This window comes from Pisolithus orientalis, assembly GCF_024613125.1.
Source record: "Pisolithus orientalis strain OTSU chromosome Unknown F5J12scaffold_6, whole genome shotgun sequence".
In the NCBI taxonomy this organism is placed as follows: domain Eukaryota; kingdom Fungi; phylum Basidiomycota; class Agaricomycetes; order Boletales; family Pisolithaceae; genus Pisolithus; species Pisolithus orientalis.
This window is the reverse complement of record NW_026260787.1, coordinates 453,430-471,437: the sequence shown is the minus strand read 5'-3', so window position 1 is coordinate 471,437 and position 18,008 is coordinate 453,430. Positions and strand designations below refer to the sequence as shown.

The following is an 18,008-nucleotide window of genomic DNA, read 5'->3' as shown; positions in this document are numbered from 1 at the left end:
TGTGTAGCCTTGCACCTACGGGACCTAGTTGAATAACTAGCTGGAGCGCGATCAGTGAGAAGGGCAGGATGCGAAAGCAGGCTGAAAACCAGACGGCAAGGGATTATGTATCCGCTATAGAATATGGTACCGTGGGTGCATTGATGAATATCTGCATGTTTGCGAATCAATCATCAGCGGGCTCAACGTACAGGGCGCTAGGACCAGATCATTCAAATATCCTCTCCCTTATCAAAAGCCATCAGAGGTAAGTTCCGAAAAGACCATTCACGCCATAGCCTGTGAATGCTATTACACAAATATAATTGGTAGGTCAGATGCATAATACACGCGTAAGTACACCATGACGTGATGCTCTATCTGTTCCACGAAAGAAGGGTCATGTCTCCTAGTCGTCTGTTTCAATATATATGTCAGATTTTATAGTATGTCTCAGAGGAAGAAAACCAACCTAGGCTTGACGAGATGGCGAATGGTACCTGCAATAGCCAGTAATACGAAGACTGCAGCTGCCGCCACATATGCCCATCCAAGGAATGGGTTTTTACCGCCTATCCAAGAAACTGTTGATATAACAAGCGACTTGGTTCCCTTATAACCTTGCACTGGGAAATCTACAGAAATCGTTGCCCCCAGCTGTCATAGGCGAGTCATTTCGGGAAGAACTTACTGTAATATATCTGTACTTGGTATTCGCCAGCAGGTAAGGTGGTTGTATCATTCCGTCCGTAAAGTTTAGAGAAGGTAGGTAGTCCTGCCGTACGCATCCAGTTCTGAAAGAGTTCGTCTGCCTGGAGGTTGGGAGGCGGGTTGTCTTCAGTGTAGTTGTTGGGGTACATCAGTGCCCAATTTGGAGGGGGTACGATTTCGTCAAACTTCCCGACGTAGCCTGACGTAGCGCTGTACTTCTTAGCTTCCCCAGGCCAAGCTATGCCTGACTGAGTGAAGTTGTAGTCCGACGCTCCAGAAGGGTCAGATGTCGGGTGGAGTGGGAGTATCGTGTCTGTAAATAGGGGTCTACACTTTCGGCATAACCATCACATGCATTAGCTCACCATTGAACATGGAGTTTGCGATTAAGCCACAGGGGTAGATCACCTTCCCGTCGCTGGTAACGGCGAGAGGTTTGCAGTTACCGCCACTGAGTGAACTATTATCACGATATTGGCCCTGCAACTGCGCAGTATCCAGACTCTGGACATATCGACGATTGTTCTGATAGAAATTAGTTAATTTGTAGTACTGGAAGACTGGGGCATCGAGGTCCGAAACGACATTAAACTTGATAAAGCAGGAGTGCTTTTGGTCTTGTGACGCAGAATCGTTGAAGAAGTATGCATACTGCGGAACAGGGATAGTTGCGCCGCTGTCGGCAGAACGAAGGTTGTATGAATAGGACGACATGTTTTGCCACTGCAAGTCGTCCGTTGACGAAGAATTTGCGAGGTTCCAACAGTCAGTGTAATCAAAGGTCATTTCTGACACCTGTTAGGCGGTTAACTTCATAAGCCTGACACGCTGTAGCGGGAATGAAAGCAGGCCCCATACCAAGCTGCTTCCCCACACTAGTAGACCGCCAATTGGGGCGAAAATGATGCCGATTATGAAGAGTGTCGGTAGAACAGTTTTGGGGGTAAGAATGGGCTGCCACGCTTTGAGACGCTGCTGCTTGAAAGCGGTATCTGACGCAAAGCTGCGTCAGAAGTGTGAATGATACGAAGAAATTGGCACCGACTTGCAGGACGTCGCCAGCTACCCTTCTCCTTCTTTCTCTCATTTCCCTGGCCTTCAGAGCTACTTTCTTGCTTCTTCTTGCGGTTAAATATGGCCATCGTCTCTGCGTAAGTCGTTGGGAGCCAACTGGCGGTTATTGCAGTCTCATAGCTGTGCGCAAACTCAGCCACTGATTCAAGAGACGTGCTTACGTCAGCTGGCATCAAGGAGGTTGGCGACTGCCGCGGGGAGTGTAGAGCCACTAGCAAAGATGGTTTCCACCCCAGCCATCGAGGAGATATACAACCCGTCTGGAGTAATACAACATCTATACGATTGTTATGAAGGAAGTGATAACGAATTTGCTTCGGTGGTTGCCAACCATTTCTCAACTATATTATTCAACACCGACGAGCGTTTCAAGCAGGTTAGCAGTCGCAAGTTTGCAGTGCAGACGAGCTAACCTGTGTCTCAAAGCTACCGTCTCTCGATATACATCATCCCCCTGAGGCATACACAAATGGGTCACTTGTTCGATTCCGCGCGATGATCCAGGACACCTCGTCGTCCCCCGAGCTGTACGTGACAAAGTTAAGCAATCTCCGATGTGGAGGATGGGGATTATCCACTTCGGATTCAAACGAGACGTCTGACAGCGTTGGATACCAAGACTTGCAGGAATTGGCTACAATGTGGGCTGTCTCGGTTCCTGCAGAATCGTCATGGCATGCCGAAGACATATTGCTACTTGCCTCTAGTACGCATCTCTAATCTTCATTTTGACCTCGATTGATGTTTACCTCCAGGCTTCCCTGCACACGTGCCTCCTCGACCACACAAGTTTCCCTTACCAGACGTGTCCCACATTGGCGTGCAGATCAAGGTGACATTCTCCTCAGTTCTCCAAAGTTTCGAGAGCTAAGGATTATAAGATGTATGATAATGCAAGTGCACAATGTCTGAGGACAACTGATATAGTGACTTTTGTTGGAATACTCTCATCAGAACCGTAAGTTACTCACTCTAAGCGGTTTGTATTGACCTCATTTGTCACAAGTGTAGATGCAGAGCTCAGTTCCTCAGTGGAGGTCCCAGTCCTACACGTTATCTGCTATCAATCTATCCCAGACCCAATTCCAGACATAAAGGAACCATGCAGCGTTCGCCGAGAACTGATCCACTGGATATCTGAACATGTTCTCGGAGGCGATGATCTAGCAGTGGAGTGGCTCTTGCTCCAGCTCTCATCAAAAGTGTCCGTGTTTAATACGTATTCCAATGTCTGTGCTAATCATTAGCCTGTTCCACAGTCACATCCATGCTACGCCATTTCTCCCCCCATCCTTAACCATTTCACACTTTCCTCCTCCTCCCCAGCCAAATATGCTCCCTACCCTCTCACATGCCCTTTCAGAACTGCTCCAGAAGTATACGCCTATTCCTTTGTCATTGGAGTTACTAAACACAAGGAGTTTCACACCCGAGAGCCGGGAGGAGGATCTACATTCAGGATATTTGCAATTGCCAGCAGGAACGACCGTACTACTGACCGAAAGTGCTGTCTTCGAAGGAAAGGTGGCCGAGAAGGGTATCAGAGTTTTACCGGCTGGTTTGCTGTTGAAGACTAATGTTTGCACAGGGCTTATGAACATCCGAGCTATACAGGAAATCATGGATTCCCAAACACTCGATTACACTTTTCCCTTTAGCAGATTCACTTTCGAGACTGATATCTCAACTGTCGTACTCGCCGAAGGCCGCAAGAGTGCCTTTTTTCAGGAAGGTCGCTCCCACTTCCGCCGCGTACCGTCTCTTACCGAAATACCAGACTAGCTTGAATATTCCCCTGCAAAGTAACTCTGATAGTAACCTCTACCGACCAGGAGAGAAAGTTGCCTGGCCGTCGTCTGAAAAGCTCAAGATCTTCCGATCCTACATAGATGCTTGCAAAGCAGCGTCTGGAAAAGTCAAAGTATCTGAGGCTGTGTCTAAGGTATGCCGATCAAGCACGTCCTGATAGCTCGAAATATATTACCGCTATGCAGTACATTCAAGAGAGCTTCGTCCGCCAGCGGCAAGAAGATAAAACGACAACACTTAATGACCTTATGCATCTCATGAAAGCCGCAAGGTTTTTCTTTCTTTTCTCTTCCGATCGTCCCGAAATGTTGACGGACAAACCGCGGCAGGCTGTTAGCAGCTTCACATCTCCAAGATGAGATGACGACTGAAATTTGGGAAAGAATGAAAGAGTTGGAGGCGGCACGAAAAATGCGAATAGCATCATTAACCATTAGAACATAGAATGACACGAAGATCTCCCAAGAGTGTACTTGGATATCATAAAGCTGGTGTGACAACGCGGACGGCAGATTTCTACTCCCCAAACCCGGTGCCTGTACTTGTCAATAAACAATTTGGTTCATCCTTCCAAAAGTTAGGTTTGCATAGAAAATGGTATATAATCAAATTGATATCAGAACTCGACTGACGAGATGAAGCACAGAAATACATCGAGCCCATGCAAAGGGGATATTTGCAGGGGTTTACATAGAAAAACAATCATCGAGACCATACCAGGCATCATTGTATGTATATGAATTTTGCTGGTATTAAGTATGAAGTATATATGTGGCATCATCAGGTTTGTTATGAAGCAATTGCCATTCAAGACCTGTCCATCGGATGGCCTTCCTCGGTAGGTTGCCTTACAGTGCCAATTGTTCCTCTTTTTTCCAGAGTCAGCATGGACAATATTTGATGAACCACATGCGTTACTCACTGCCCTGGGAGTTGTGCATTCTCGGCAATGTCTTCTTGCTTCGTCTGTTCTAAATTAGAGACCGAACCGCAAGGGGGAACCTGTTAGTCTCAATGCCAGACGTTTTGGGAAGGTTAATCCAGTGCTTTCCCCAAAACGTCTTGTCGAGACTAATAGGAACCTGTAAGTATTTCACTAATAAGCCACCTTAGCCATGACATCCCAATATTATTCGTCGCCGGTTTTACTGGTTTCGTGCCTCTCTTTATTTCGAGGTCATCGCTTACACTTTCACTGGCACAGGTTCCCCCGAATTTTGTGTCTGAAGACAATGTCCAAAGACTTGGAGAAGCTGATGCAGGCACCGTCTGGGTGCAATCGATGCTTTACAAAGAGTTAGTCGCACAATATGACAATCGACATCCTTCCTTTCTCGTCAGGATAGCTAAGATGTACGCTATGTCTAACTGCCCCTTGATGGCGGTGATTATTTATCGAGAGGTAAGCGAAATCCTGGCCGGGACACCAAGCCTTGTATTTGACACCCTCAGGCGCAAAGTAAAATGGGGGATATCGTGGGTCCTTTCCTAGAAAGGCTTATTCAGAGTACTTCCGATCTTGCTAATCAGGTGGCCAAGGCCAGTTTGGATCGCGCCTCGTCTTGTGAGTCTTCGCGGCCTCCCCGTCAATACGAAATGTTCCCTGACACCCTGGTGTGCTAGTGAGTTATTACCAAAAATGGATCCCTTCCAAGAATCATAAATTTCTATTGTCGTTGCAGCAAGTTCCACAAGGTCACGAAAAAGTGCGTACGCCTGTTGAAAGCGTTGGCCCCGAGGGCCTATGCCTTGTTCTCTTCGTATCTCAAGAAGCTTACTATTGAGACCAACCAAGTCGAAGTATCTTTCTTTTAACCCCAGGAGTATGATGTCTGCAGTAAATCCTCGCTCTACCTCATTTACTATCTTATTTCAGTCTACTCAAGATCTCGTTCGACGTGGTATCTCTCGGGGTTCTGTCAACCTTCTTCCTGAAGGTGTTTTGCACGACCCAGCACAAATCAAAAGCATTCCGAACGATACTCTAACGGTTTGTGATGCTACCTCGATGCTCCCATTTTTTTCTTACTAGCGGATGTCTCGGCCTACGACCTTTTGAAACCTCTGATCTCAAACCGTGAGTTGTTAAACAGCGTCACAGTTTGTTGCATCCATACACGTCTCATGAAGACCTGTAGATTCAACGCCGACGGCACCAGTTGCATCGTGACCGGTAGCACCCAAAAATTGACACGGAAGACTGTGGTAGTCAGCGGATCCTACGCCATCGGATGTTGTTCGTATTCGGAAGTTGACGAGGAGCTGGACTACGTCTGCAGAATGGCCAAAGTAAGATTCGTGCCTGCGGGCTTGTAGGTTCATTCTGAACCGTTATACTCCCCTTGCAGCAATGGATTGCAAAGTGGAGAAACCCGTTTGCAACTGTGAGTTGGATTCACCTTGTTTTTGTAAGATGTCATCCGTTTGAAGCAAGTACTTTATGATATTTTGTGAGTGGGTGTGCTGTAAGTTGACCGTCGATCCATTCAGGACGGAAATGGGCGCTTGGCCCGATTACTAGCCTCCATCCCTCTGATGGAGGATGGGTACTCCCCAATGATCATTTCGCTACGTTAGCGTGCAGCCTACTACGATGCGATCAACCGGGTATGCTGATGTTGCTTAGTACTCACCATTTTGTGCGTACTGATCACGAATCGGTAATGACAGGCCTACGAGGGCGATCATGGGACTATGGTCGACTGTATATTGGAAGGCATGCAAGAAACACTCGCGTTGGTGGAGGATCTATAGTGGGCCAGTCACACTCAATTGACGTAAGGATTTGGAATTTGTACTGTTGCTATTTGTATATTGTAGCTTTGAACGTTGCACTCGGAATTTGGCAAACGAAGCAACGAAATTCAAGAAACCCAAATGGATTCAGCCAAATCTGCACTATGTGGAAGCGGTCGCTCTATCAACTGCCTTGATGGGCCTATACCCATTCCACAGTTTATTGATCATGCCTCTGGCACGCATAACAGCAGTGAATTGAAGACAAACATATCTTGAGATTAAAACGCCGGTACGGGGTCCACAGGAGAACCTAGAACCACAGTTTCTATATATACTAAACTTAGAAGAAAATAGTGACTGGTCAGACAATGCGTGAGCATCCTCCTCTGAGTGTTAGATAGGCAAATAGTGGACTGCACTAACTGAGTGTAATATGGAGAATACCTCGAGCCCAGAATAACACTCAACAACCACTTCATTGGCACATGGTAGAAAGCTATGTGTGACCGAGGATGAATTGTACAAGTTCTCATGGACTACGGAGTCCATGTTCCGACGCCTTCATCCATACTTCTGCGAGGTCTTTCACAATAAGGTTCAGTATTCTGGCCAGTTCCTGACGGTCCGTCGCGCTTCCTTCAAGATAATACTTGATCTATGGGATTAGGGTATTATGCTGTTGTGTAGTCTTGTAGAATCGAAGTGCAATACCTTCGGTTCTGTTCCACTTGTTCTATTGTACAAGGTTGGTGACCTGTTACGAGCCAGGATGCCCAGGATAGGTACTCACCTAATAGTCAACACGATCTTTATATTTAGATCATCTGTCGACTGCGCCCTGAACTGAACCATGTGTCCGGAGGAAAGGGGGAGCCTTGGTTGATAGGATGGAGCGTTCGTACTATCGTAGCCGTATCCTGCCGTTAAATCAATGACGCTGTTAACTGCGAGGCCAGCTATGGATGATGGATAGTGAATGGTAGAGTCCTTTTTGCAGGCATGAAACTCCACAGGTCTGGTATGCAGATTAAATTGTACGCACGGACTCTTGAGAGTGACGGATTCCCCAGAAGATACGGTCAATTGTAACAGGATCTGAGCATATGAAATAGCTGTTCTTCGTCTAAACGATAGCCAGGCATAAGAGCGAGTCTCCCGCCAATATGAAACTATACCTCAAAGTAACCGTACCTTCGAATCTCGGTGAGAATACTGAGGTAGGGACATAGTGAAAATGGTTCTCCCCACCTCTGGTAGAGCTCTTCCAAATATTCATGGACCGTAAGTCCCCGCCGCCGGACTTCTGCAACGAGCTCTGCAAACATGACCTAGCATATCTTGCATTAGTGTTAATCGGTAAGCGGAACTCTGGACCACTACCGTTGCAGCCACACCGTCCTTGTCCCTAATCTCAGACCCAAACATGAACCCGATGGCCTCCTCGTAACCAAAAGGGACCTCGTAACCTGCCGCTACCAAGTCCAGCGCAGTGTTTCCGATGAACTTGAAGCCTTACAAGCACCATAAGGCTAATACTAAGGGGAGATGGCGAAAAATACCGGTTAAGCAATCAACAAATTTGAATCCCTCGACACGTGCCATTGCCTCAACCATTTTGGAGCTGACAATGGATGCAATCATGGCCAGCTTGCCTTCATGTAAGTTAGTTACATTGCTCCATTCTGTGCACAATCCTTACTCAAAGGTTTGCCGGTAGCTTTGTACTTGCCAAGAACATGGTCCGCAAACAGGGCACCTAACTGGTCGCCGGTGAAGAGAAACCACAATCCGTCAGCTCTAAAGATTAATAGTCAACATACCCGATCATCACGTTCGTAGAAAGCACTTACCCCCTCTCCGCTGCAGTGAAACGGTCTGCATCGGGGTCCTGGGCTAAAACATAGTCTGCTCCGGATGCCGTAGCTTCGGATATCGCTAGGTCCTTCCCCGAACGAACATTAGAACGAAAAACTGAATGTAGAAAGCCGATTACCAAAGCACCTAAAGAACGATCAGCATTAATCACCTCCCAGAGCATAGCCTAACTCGGTTTACTTACCCTTCTCCTCCGGGTTCGGGAACTTCACAGTCTGGAAATTGGGATCCGGGAGGCGTTGTTTCTCGACTGGAATGCAGGGGGCAAATCCCACCTGCCTAAACGCTTCCGATATAAATGGGTCACTAACACCGTGCATAGATGTGTTCACAAATTTAGCAGATGAATGAGCAACTTTAGTCCTAATTAGGCAGATGGGCATGAGACTCAGAAATTGTGAGAAGGAGTGGTTCCTGACATTACAAGTCCCCGAATGAGTGTAAAGTAACTTTGCTTCATAGAGTCTGAGCAGTCGATGCAGAGAGGAGAGGTGTAGACATCTGGCATGTGTTCAATTCTAGGTTCCAAATTTTGCAGTATAGACTTTGCAATGCCAACGTCGTGTGGAGCGATTATCTGTGAAAACTTTATATGTGACAATTGAAACACTGAGATATCCCTACTTGCACAGCATTCTCCCAGTACACCTGCATCACCAGAAGCGTCAGTCAACGAAGTTTCGTGACGGAAGATACATACTTTGTAGCCATTGTCATCCTTTTGCAGAGCATATGGTTCAGAATCGGAAGCGACGAGATAAAACTCACCTTGGGATTGTGGCTTGCTAAAAACCGATTCAATTTGCCGCGTCACAGCGATATGCTCCAACGTACCAGTTATCATCACTCCGCAAGCAGCGTTCAATTTCTTCACAGAGAACGGCACTCTTGCAACAGCAAATTCAGGAAACGTTCCTGTCAGCACTCCCTGTCACTTACAATGGGGTGTGCACGAAACCTCTGTGGAAATAGACCTTGATGTTGTTCGATATAAATACCTGCGCTGTGAGGCTCGCCCACCGCCCCGAGTTGTGACGGTGGTCGTGACCAACAACGACGCCTCTGATGGAAGCCTCAGGAATACTTCGGAGCACATACGCGCACAATCCCTGTCCGGTGATTCCTAGCACGCAATAAACGGAGGTCCACCGAAGATGGACAAACCTGCGATGCTTGTATTACTATCAGATCATTCATCCGTGCCCAACCGGCCTCCATTTTCCCTCGGAGGCCTATGGCAGGTGTTAGAAAATTTAGGCGAGCTATCCTACCGAGAGTACCGTACCTGCAGTTCCGAACTCGATACGCGTCCTGAGAAAGTGAAGTGTCAACGACACGAGTTGAATACGGTCGCTTCGTGTGGTACCTCATCCGTTGTTCTAACTCGTCTATCTGTTGGTGGTCCCATAGCCTTCGTATCTCGTCTCTGGTAATAGGATTCTACAGCGCAGTCCAGTTCCAATTTCAACACGACCAGGGACTACTTAGAACGTACCGGATCTAGCCTCAGCCATTCGTTTACGAGTTGCTCTAGTGGTACTATCGTGGGGGCCATCACTGTCTCGATGGTTGTAGACTGAGAGGAGCTTGGAGAGATGTGGTTATCTTACTGCTTAAACCCGTTCGCAATTGATATAATATGGCCGACCAATACGCTATGTCAAAGCTCAGGTTCTGAGAACGTCGCCAGATACGCACAACGCGAGAAATCAATGAATCATGGTCACACGACGCCAGGAACTTGATCTGACCGCAGAGCCATTCGCACGCTACGCTTGTTTCGCTCCCAGCGTGGCACCGGCACACCGACGACCCATCGACCAGGCCGAATCCGAGGAAGAAAATCGATAGCGAATGGCGTGATAGTGCCGAGAACGTGCATCGTGCTCGGACTCAGCTGGTGTGAGCGCGGTGTTGTACGTAGTTCTACTGGGATACGGATCGCTTTACTGTAACCTCCCCCTTTTCATGCTTCCATCACCTTGCCCTGACCCATCCGCACTTTGTAGTATAACCGAGGCAACCTTCCGGAAGACTGGCCCGTACTGCTCCCAATACCGTGGTCTTAGATTCGGCAGCCTCCTCTGCCTGCCGTGCGTGCGTGATTTCAGTTTGGCTGAGGTAACCTAGAAAATCTGAAGACGCTTAGATAGGTCCAACCGCTGGGAAGCAATGCAGCGATAGCGTGATCTCTCACGCTAGTAACTCTCACCCCAAACCGCTATCTTAGTACCTCCGACACTCAGGTTCCATCTCCACCGGGATAAATAGAGCTTGCTAAATGTGCCCCCTCATAGGATTGCATCTAGAAGCATGCACGTAAAACTCCGAAATTCAGGTGCATACCTAGAACCCAGCCGTCCGCGGGTAGATGAAAATGGAGTGAGTACAGGATTGAGGACATCCAGAGGATGAGTTTACGAGGCCCCAGAGTTGGTTAGATAGTTGAGAGATGCAGACACAATCCTTGTCAGCTCTCTCTCTGGCAGGCTACGAGGGAAGCAACGAATCACTTGTAGGCGCTGCGACGCAGACTTCGAAGGGAAGTCAAAGCGACGACGTTTTCGATGAATGAAACGTTCTCGCGAATGATACATCACATATGCATCAAGGGCTCAATACAACTTCTGCCTCAAGTGTGGCCCGCGCCAATGTATGAGATTCACGTATGTCATCGGCACGGAGTTCCCCAATTCGTTGACACAAATCTAGGGCACATCAGGAATTTGAAGAATTAAATAGATGCCAACGAGGAAGCACACGATATCTGATCCAAAAGTATTGTAAACTACTAGTTGTATACCTGATATAGAGGACTATGATAACAGTTGTCAGCCGGGCATACTATGATCAGAAGAAAAGGCTCACGTCGAGGAGAACTTTGTCCCTTGCCTCACCACTTTCTCCACCGCATCCAGGAAGTCACGTTCTGTCGCAACTTTCCTTCGTGCACGAATGGCAAACATACCTGCCTAAGGACATGGATTAGGTTGGCGATTACATCGAACAGAATAGGAGCTCACCTCTGTTGCAACGGATCGTAGTTCTGCCCCAGTTGTATTCGGACACAACCGTGCAATCAGTTCAAACCGGATGTCTCTTTCCACGCTCATGCTGAGAGACAGGTTAACGGGTAAATAAAACCAACTAGAATAAGAAAAACCCACCTCCGTGCATGAATTTTCAATATATGCGTTCGACCTTCGGCATCCGGCAACGAAAATTCTACTCGCCGATCCAACCGACCTGGTCTAAGTAATGCAGGATCCAATGTGTCAGGCCGGTTCGTAGCCATGAGTACCTTGATGTTCCCCCGAGGATCGAACCCATCCAGCTGATTAATCAACTCTAACATCGTTCTCTGAACCTCGTTGTCCCCCCCTGCTCCATCATCAAACCGCGCTCCACCAATAGCATCAACTTCGTCAAAGAAGATGATACAAGCCTTCTTGGACCGTGCCATCTCAAAGAGTTCGCGAACCATACGGGCACCTTCCCCAACATACTTCTGGACTAATTCCGACCCGATCACACGAATGAACGTAGCATCGGTGCGGTTTGCTACAGCACGTGCGCAAAGCGTTTTTCCGGTCCCAGGGGGTCCGAAGAGAAGGACGCCTTTAGGGGGGTCAATGCCCAATCTCACGAAACGCTCTGGCTAGAACAAGTGATAAGTTGCCTGAAAACCACGAGATGAGAGTGATCTGGATAGTTACCGAGAGGAGCGGTGTTTCAACGACCTCACGGAGCTTCTCGATTTGCTCCTTGCAACCGCCAACATCCGAGTACGTCACATCTGGCTTCTCCTCAACTTGCATCATTGTAACTGATGCATCGATCTTTGGTGGTAGTGGGATCTGTATTTGATATTTATTGCGGTCGACACTTGTGGCACGGTCAGAAACAGAGACTGACATTGTGAGAATGACCCACCCTACACGCATACCCTCCTCAATATCGGTTGGTGCAACGCGTTCACCTAAACCTACGACGAATTTCGCAATCTGCTTGATGTTGATGACATATTTGTCCTGTTCATCTGCACCCTTCTGTCCCTGAACGGCCCCAGCGGGATTCACTGCACGGGCGAGTTCGGCCTTCTTTGCGTCCATAGGAATAATTTTCGTACATCGAGCGACCTGCAATGGCTGTTCACTCATGCGTATGCGATCTGACATAAGGTCCCAGAGGTTCGGTGCAGCTAATCCAGTGTCCGACTCCTTGACGCCAAGTTTCTCGTCGATGCGTTTTTGAACTTCTTTGATATCCGACTCCGTTTTCTTCAATTTGGCAGCATAAGGACCTTGTCCCTGAGGATAAGCGTAAGCTTCGATAGGATTGTGGAGATAGTTGCCACGCACATAAGTCTTGAGGATTTGGATGTCACCCTCGGTAAGCGCTAGAAATAAGGTCAATGAATGCAAACAGTACAACCGAAGTGCAGTGTACCATGTATCTTCTCCTCCTTCCCATCATCTCTCTTCTCATCTGAAGGACAGGTCAACGGCAATCCAAATCAAATATCAAGAGGCGTACATTTCTCCCAATCACTGAAAGTCGGATGATAATGTTGTCAATGTCGGTTCGTGCAGTGTGTTAAGAAACTAGCTTACGCTTTGGGTGGCATCGTTGTTTGCAGCAAGCAACAGGCTGACTTGCGAGACGTCCCTTAAGTACTTCTGGACGCGTCATTGCAGGGGGGGCAGACACGACTCGGCATGTTCCGAGGGTTTGAAATTCCGCTTTCGGTCATCCTTGGTCATGGCACCGCTCAACGACGAGCTCATTAGCAGCTGCCATTGAACGAACACTCGGCAATTAGACTACCATGGCAGGTGCACTACAGAATGCTGAACGCGACCTTCCAAAAATCGCGGATGAGGAACACGAGTCGCGCTTTGGCCAGGTGTTCGGTGTATCAGGTCCCGTCGTGATTGCGGAGAACATGACCGGAGCTGCCATGTACGAACTCGTTCGCGTCGGCCATGACGAACTAGTAGGAGGTATGCCATATACATCATCTAATCTGTAGCTTTGGGACACCTTACCTCTTGACCAGAGGTTATCCGAATCGATGCGGATAAAACTACCATCCAGGTCTACGAAGAGACATCTGGTGTGACAGTTGGCGATCCTGTACTCAGGACAGGGAAACCACTGTCCGTGGAATTGGGACCAGGTTTGCATCCCAATCAGGAACGAATAGCCGCCTGCCCTTACTTATTCATTCAGGTTTGATGGGGAACATTGTAGATGGCATACAGCGACCACTGAGGGCAAGTTGAGATTGTTCTCTCGGTGTGCCATCGTCATGACGCATGCCCTCGATAGTCTATTCAAGACCTTTCCAAGTCCATCTATATACCCCGTGGCATCAATACCGAAGCTCTGGACCGCTCAATACAATGGGACTTTAGACCGGCGTCATTCCAAGTAATTCATCGCATTTTCTATACAATGCCTCACGTTCTCAATAGTGTCATAGGTTGGAGATCACATAGCCGGCGGCGATGTATTCGGTGGCGTGTGGGAGAACTCACTCGTAAACAACCACAAGATCATGCTTTCGCCCCGCGCCCTTGGTACCATAACGTTTATTGCGGAAAAGGGCAGCTACACAGTTGATGTTTGTTGTGTCAGACACATCCAGGCTCTTCTTGTACTCACGGTTTTCATCCCTAGGATGTTGTCCTGGAAACAGAGTTCCAGGGTAGAACAACGAAACATACCATGATGCAGCTCTGGCCTGTCCGTGCCCCTCGGCCCGTCTCTGAGAAATTGTCAGCCAATTATCCACTCCTGACTGGCCAACGAATCCTGGACGCCCTTTTCCCGTGCGTTTGACACAGCTTTACTTGTCGAGATGTTGACGCGTTGCGCCCTAGCTGTGTGCAAGGTGGCACCACCGCTATCCCGGGGGCCTTTGGCTGTGGCAAGACAGTTATCTCGCAAGCCCTATCTAAATATTCCAACTCTGATATTATCGTATACGTCGGATGCGGTGAGCGGGGAAATGAGGTATGCTGTTTCTGTCTGCGTTGTCGCACTTTACTCATGCCTACCAGATGGCGGAGGTACTGATGGAGGTATAAAAACAGTTACTCATTCACTTGCCATCGTTGTCTCACATTCTTGTGTAGTTCCCCCAACTGACCTTGGAGGTTGGCGATCGTCAGGAACCTATCATGAAGCGTACCACACTTGTCGCCAACACCTCAAACATGCCCGTGGCTGCTCGTGAAGCGTCCATTTACACAGGCATCACCCTCTCTGAGTATTTCCGCGACCAAGGAACCAATGTAGCAATGATGGCCGACTCAACATCCCGATGGGCTGAGGCTTTGCGTGAAATCTCAGGTCGTCTTGCAGAGATGCCTGCCGATTCAGGTTACCCAGCCTACCTCGGAACGAAACTTGCCAGCTTCTACGAGCGTGCTGGTAAGGTGAAATGTCTGGGCAGCCCGGTACGTGAGGGCTCCGTCTCCATTGTAGGCGCGTGAGTTATTGGTACAACGTACCTCTGCGGGTTTTGTTCACGTGATGCCACAGGGTGTCCCCTCCCGGAGGTGATTTTGCCGATCCAGTTACCTCTGCCACGCTGGGCATAGTCCAGGTCTTCTGGGGTCTGGACAAGAAGCTGGCCCAGCGCAAGCACTTCCCGTCTGTTAACTGGAACCTTTCCTACTCCAAGTATACCAAAGTCCTGGAGCCATTCTACGAGCGCGACTACCCCGGATTTGTCGATCTCCGAGTGCGCGCAAAGGAAATACTTCAGAAAGAAGAGGATCTCGCTGAAATAGTTCAGCTAGTGGGCAAAAGCGCACTCGGCGAAAACGACAAGATCACACTGGAGGTTGCGCGTATGTTAAAGGATGATTTCTTACAACAAAACGGTATGAGCGAGTACGACCGATACTGTCCATTCTACAAGACGAACGGCATGCTCAAAAATTACGTGGCATTTTACGATGCTGCTCTAAGAGCCGTAGCCCAGGGGGACTTGACGTTTGCGAGGATCAGGGAGTCAGCGAGCGACTTGATGTTCAAGCTTTCACAGATGAAGTTCGAGGTGGGTGTAAGATATTATGTGGGGTGAAATATTTTCACCTACCTGCTATTCCAGTCCCCGTCTCAAGGACAAGAGCCGATCACGAGGAAGCAGGATGCACTGTATACCGAGATCCAAGACAAGTTCCGCCAGATGGTAGAGTAGAAGACCATCACCCGTAGCGCATATTCATTCCATGCTCCCATTACGACTTGTCATCTTGCCAGTGACGTGAGTGGGAAACATGTACATACTGTAATGCAACCTTCACGATGACACGTCCAATCAAGCTCACAACATGGTTTAATGTTTGCGTGGGAGCGTACAGATTTGACCTTCTGCAGTTTTATTCGCGCAATGTGGGTCTTATTGCGAGCCTATCCAATCCTGCTGTGCGATTATATATGTAGTGCGCTGAGGTACGCACGCCGTGCCAGGCTGTGCCGGTGTTTCTGATGGTCAGGTTGCGACCCCTGAGGCCTGAGAGCGGCAACACTTGCCATGTATGTGGAATTCCATGCCTGGGAACTAGAATAGTCTCCCCTCTGCCATATTTCAAGCCACAGAAAGTGGGCTCTTTTCTGTTGGAGGAGGCCCCGGGAGGGTCATTTCCAGTGTGTATGCACACCAACCACCAGTTCCATCTATTTCCAACCGCAACTATCATGATTCATGTGGCGTCATAAGCTGAGCCAGACCCGATATGTATGACGTGTGTTTAACGCGTGTAACTGCGGAATGGGCTGCGTGCCGCCCAGAGCCGGAAGGCTACATACCCAGTGCCGTCTGAGCGGACCTGGCAAACAGGGTTTCCACAGAACCCACCCAACCATACTGAACATGCGCCTTTCTGGCCTCACATCGCTAGTCCTGTTGGGCACAGTCTATGCCCTCCCAACACTTATCCTTCCTTGGTTTGGCCACGTTCAACTCGATAGCCTTCTGAATGGCCTGAGTAACTCCCGTTTGGACAAAGAGAAGACGATCTACCAAATCTTGAAAGAAGATGATAAGTAAGGCAGATTCCCATTAGAATTGTAAGGCAGGCGATAACCTATAAGCACAGTTTCTCTCTCCTCGTTAAGGCGATTGATTTGAACGAAAGGGTCGTGGAGTTTCTGGACGACCCCACACAAAGGTCAGAGGTCTCGCGTTTGCGCTCAGTCAAGGTATTGACTTGCGATTAGTATCACGTTCTTTGCGGTCCCCAATTCGGGCTTGCCAGGGCACGGCAGACATGGTGGCAAACATGACGATAAAGTGGACGACGCGTGCTATGCCAGGTCTATCAATGACCTTGAGCACCTGATCCTCCAAGTCGAACAGTTGGACTACCTGTCTGATTCCGATGACAAGGAAAAGCGCAAAGAATGCCTCGCACGTCTCGTGCGTGGTATTCTAGCGTACCACACCCTCCCCGAGAAATATACATCTACTCAGCTTCACGAGAACTCTACTTACGCCACCGACCTCACTCCGAAAGACGGTTCTTTTGATCACAAGCCGCTTAGAATATCCGTTCAAAGCAGAGTTCTTCCCCCCAATTTGAAAATTAACTTCTACGCCGGTGTAACCCAACGTGACATTGAAGCAAGCAATGGTATGTGTGGTCGTAAGCAATCACAGACCTGCTGCTTACAGAATGATGGTAGGAATCATCCACCACATCACTAGGCCTCTACTACCCCCTCCCTCGATCTTTCAAGCAGCTTTTCTATTCCCGGAGGCTTTCTCTTACGTTGTCAGTCCTTTTCAGACTCGATAATAGAACCACTCATTTTCAGTACTCTCTAGACATCGGCCATTCAGCGCGTACACCTCACCGGGGCTGTGGATCGGTGGTATGTTCCGGGAGAAGGTCATACACGTGGCAACTTCCATGGAGCCCCTTCGACTACGTTCTTTGCACCGACTTCAGCCGCGTTTCAGCGCCTTCCGAAAAAGCTTCAGCGTTTCCTGTTTTCTCCTTTTGGTGAAAAGGCACTGAAAAAGCTTTTAGAATTTCACATCATACCTGACTTTGTTCTATTCAGTGGTGCGTTGTGTACTTTTCATACCATACCATTTTCTTTACCCCAACAGATTATGTGCACAATGCCACTTCGGAGGCGTCGGCCAAATCCGATCTTATAAGTGACCTGCAGGCGGCCCAGTATCATGCCAGCCCTCCAGGATTCCCTGCAGTCCCTATGGACGACAGCGTGGTGGAACACCCTCGCAAAAAACCCACCCACCTTCCCAAACCTGCCTACGAATACCACATCACGCTTCCCACACGGCTCGCTAACCATAGTGTCCATGTCCACGTCGCACGTTACGAATCCAAGTTGCCTCTCCCTGGTGGTCTACGCTCTTTCACCAAGTTTAGGGTCAATGGTATAGAGGCCGGTCCAATTGATGTTCCGACCCGTAATGGTGCCCTCCAAGTCATCAGCGCACTCTTAAACCCGCGGAAGCACCACCATTGCCATCACGACCACGACCATGAGGACAAGAGTGTCATGGAAGATAAAGTCGATGCATCCTGGGATGATTGGGAAGAATGGTTGCCGCAATGGGCCTTGGAGGACTGACACAGAATTGACTCGCAGCCAGATGATCAGATTGTATTGTATCACTAGATATGTGTATCTTTCCCTGTGTTTCGAGAATCCCACTGGTCCGCTTCTGAAATGCCTGGTCACATTGAAGCTTGAAGCATGATGTATGATGCCTCGGGTGTGTTGTGCAGAATCTCGTTAGGTAACTATGGGCCTGGCAAACATAACCGGCA

At 48.6% G+C, this 18,008-nt stretch overlaps 7 protein-coding genes across 7 annotated transcripts; 4 read left to right on the top strand and 3 right to left on the bottom strand.

The window, feature by feature from the left end:
* Positions 1-252: 252 nt before the first annotated feature.
* F5J12DRAFT_812793 (CDC50/LEM3 family) lies at positions 253-1,878 on the bottom strand. The gene is made up of 6 exons (XM_051744906.1): positions 1,736-1,878; positions 1,549-1,682; positions 1,056-1,485; positions 671-1,003; positions 452-614; positions 253-396 (listed from the first exon to the last, which is right to left on the bottom strand). Exons 1-6 carry the CDS (start codon positions 1,830-1,832, stop codon positions 357-359), a joined length of 1,197 nt encoding a protein of 398 aa, XP_051602562.1. The 5' UTR covers positions 1,833-1,878; the 3' UTR covers positions 253-356.
* A 106-nt stretch (positions 1,879-1,984) lies between these two features.
* On the top strand, positions 1,985-4,017 carry F5J12DRAFT_904144 (mini-chromosome maintenance replisome factor-domain-containing protein; the record flags this gene model as incomplete). Its single annotated transcript, XM_051748491.1, has 10 exons — positions 1,985-2,140; positions 2,191-2,470; positions 2,520-2,596; positions 2,646-2,722; positions 2,771-2,968; positions 3,024-3,301; positions 3,353-3,516; positions 3,542-3,706; positions 3,759-3,844; positions 3,903-4,017. The coding sequence occupies 10 exons, from the start codon at positions 1,985-1,987 to the stop codon at positions 4,015-4,017; spliced, it is 1,596 nt and encodes a 531-aa protein (XP_051602561.1).
* Positions 4,018-5,697: 1,680 nt separating this feature from the next.
* Positions 5,698-6,327, top strand: F5J12DRAFT_904143 (uncharacterized protein; the record flags this gene model as incomplete). Its single annotated transcript, XM_051748490.1, has 4 exons — positions 5,698-5,862; positions 5,922-6,002; positions 6,151-6,180; positions 6,244-6,327. The coding sequence occupies 4 exons, from the start codon at positions 5,698-5,700 to the stop codon at positions 6,325-6,327; spliced, it is 360 nt and encodes a 119-aa protein (XP_051602560.1).
* A 102-nt stretch (positions 6,328-6,429) lies between these two features.
* F5J12DRAFT_812762 (uncharacterized protein) lies at positions 6,430-9,881 on the bottom strand. Its single transcript, XM_051744905.1, has 22 exons — positions 9,683-9,881; positions 9,554-9,627; positions 9,473-9,498; positions 9,352-9,419; positions 9,127-9,296; positions 9,022-9,074; positions 8,956-8,972; positions 8,888-8,905; positions 8,812-8,835; positions 8,607-8,731; positions 8,372-8,550; positions 8,306-8,313; positions 8,163-8,254; positions 8,012-8,109; positions 7,872-7,964; positions 7,693-7,823; positions 7,561-7,640; positions 7,488-7,503; positions 7,355-7,435; positions 7,103-7,299; positions 7,024-7,045; positions 6,430-6,967 (listed from the first exon to the last, which is right to left on the bottom strand). The coding sequence occupies exons 1-22, from the start codon at positions 9,740-9,742 to the stop codon at positions 6,842-6,844; spliced, it is 1,758 nt and encodes a 585-aa protein (XP_051602559.1). The 5' UTR covers positions 9,743-9,881; the 3' UTR covers positions 6,430-6,841.
* A 1,070-nt stretch (positions 9,882-10,951) lies between these two features.
* On the bottom strand, positions 10,952-12,862 carry F5J12DRAFT_485160 (26S proteasome subunit P45). Its single transcript, XM_051739652.1, has 10 exons — positions 12,801-12,862; positions 12,724-12,737; positions 12,637-12,675; positions 12,549-12,586; positions 12,121-12,497; positions 11,904-12,072; positions 11,355-11,845; positions 11,211-11,301; positions 11,056-11,159; positions 10,952-11,003 (listed from the first exon to the last, which is right to left on the bottom strand). Exons 1-10 carry the CDS (start codon positions 12,812-12,814, stop codon positions 10,979-10,981), a joined length of 1,362 nt encoding a protein of 453 aa, XP_051602558.1. The 5' UTR covers positions 12,815-12,862; the 3' UTR covers positions 10,952-10,978.
* A 95-nt stretch (positions 12,863-12,957) lies between these two features.
* Positions 12,958-15,548, top strand: F5J12DRAFT_919785 (ATP synthase alpha/beta family, nucleotide-binding domain-containing protein). The gene is made up of 11 exons (XM_051749254.1): positions 12,958-13,190; positions 13,247-13,366; positions 13,420-13,463; positions 13,519-13,620; positions 13,673-13,813; positions 13,870-14,021; positions 14,073-14,205; positions 14,253-14,273; positions 14,328-14,683; positions 14,737-15,256; positions 15,311-15,548. Exons 1-11 carry the CDS (start codon positions 13,016-13,018, stop codon positions 15,398-15,400), a joined length of 1,854 nt encoding a protein of 617 aa, XP_051602557.1. The 5' UTR covers positions 12,958-13,015; the 3' UTR covers positions 15,401-15,548.
* Positions 15,549-15,928: 380 nt separating this feature from the next.
* Positions 15,929-17,910, top strand: F5J12DRAFT_812737 (uncharacterized protein). Its single transcript, XM_051744904.1, has 7 exons — positions 15,929-15,982; positions 16,003-16,248; positions 16,302-16,373; positions 16,423-16,835; positions 16,888-16,976; positions 17,030-17,270; positions 17,318-17,910. The coding sequence occupies exons 1-7, from the start codon at positions 15,939-15,941 to the stop codon at positions 17,806-17,808; spliced, it is 1,596 nt and encodes a 531-aa protein (XP_051602556.1). The 5' UTR covers positions 15,929-15,938; the 3' UTR covers positions 17,809-17,910.
* The last annotated feature ends 98 nt before the right edge of the window (positions 17,911-18,008 follow it).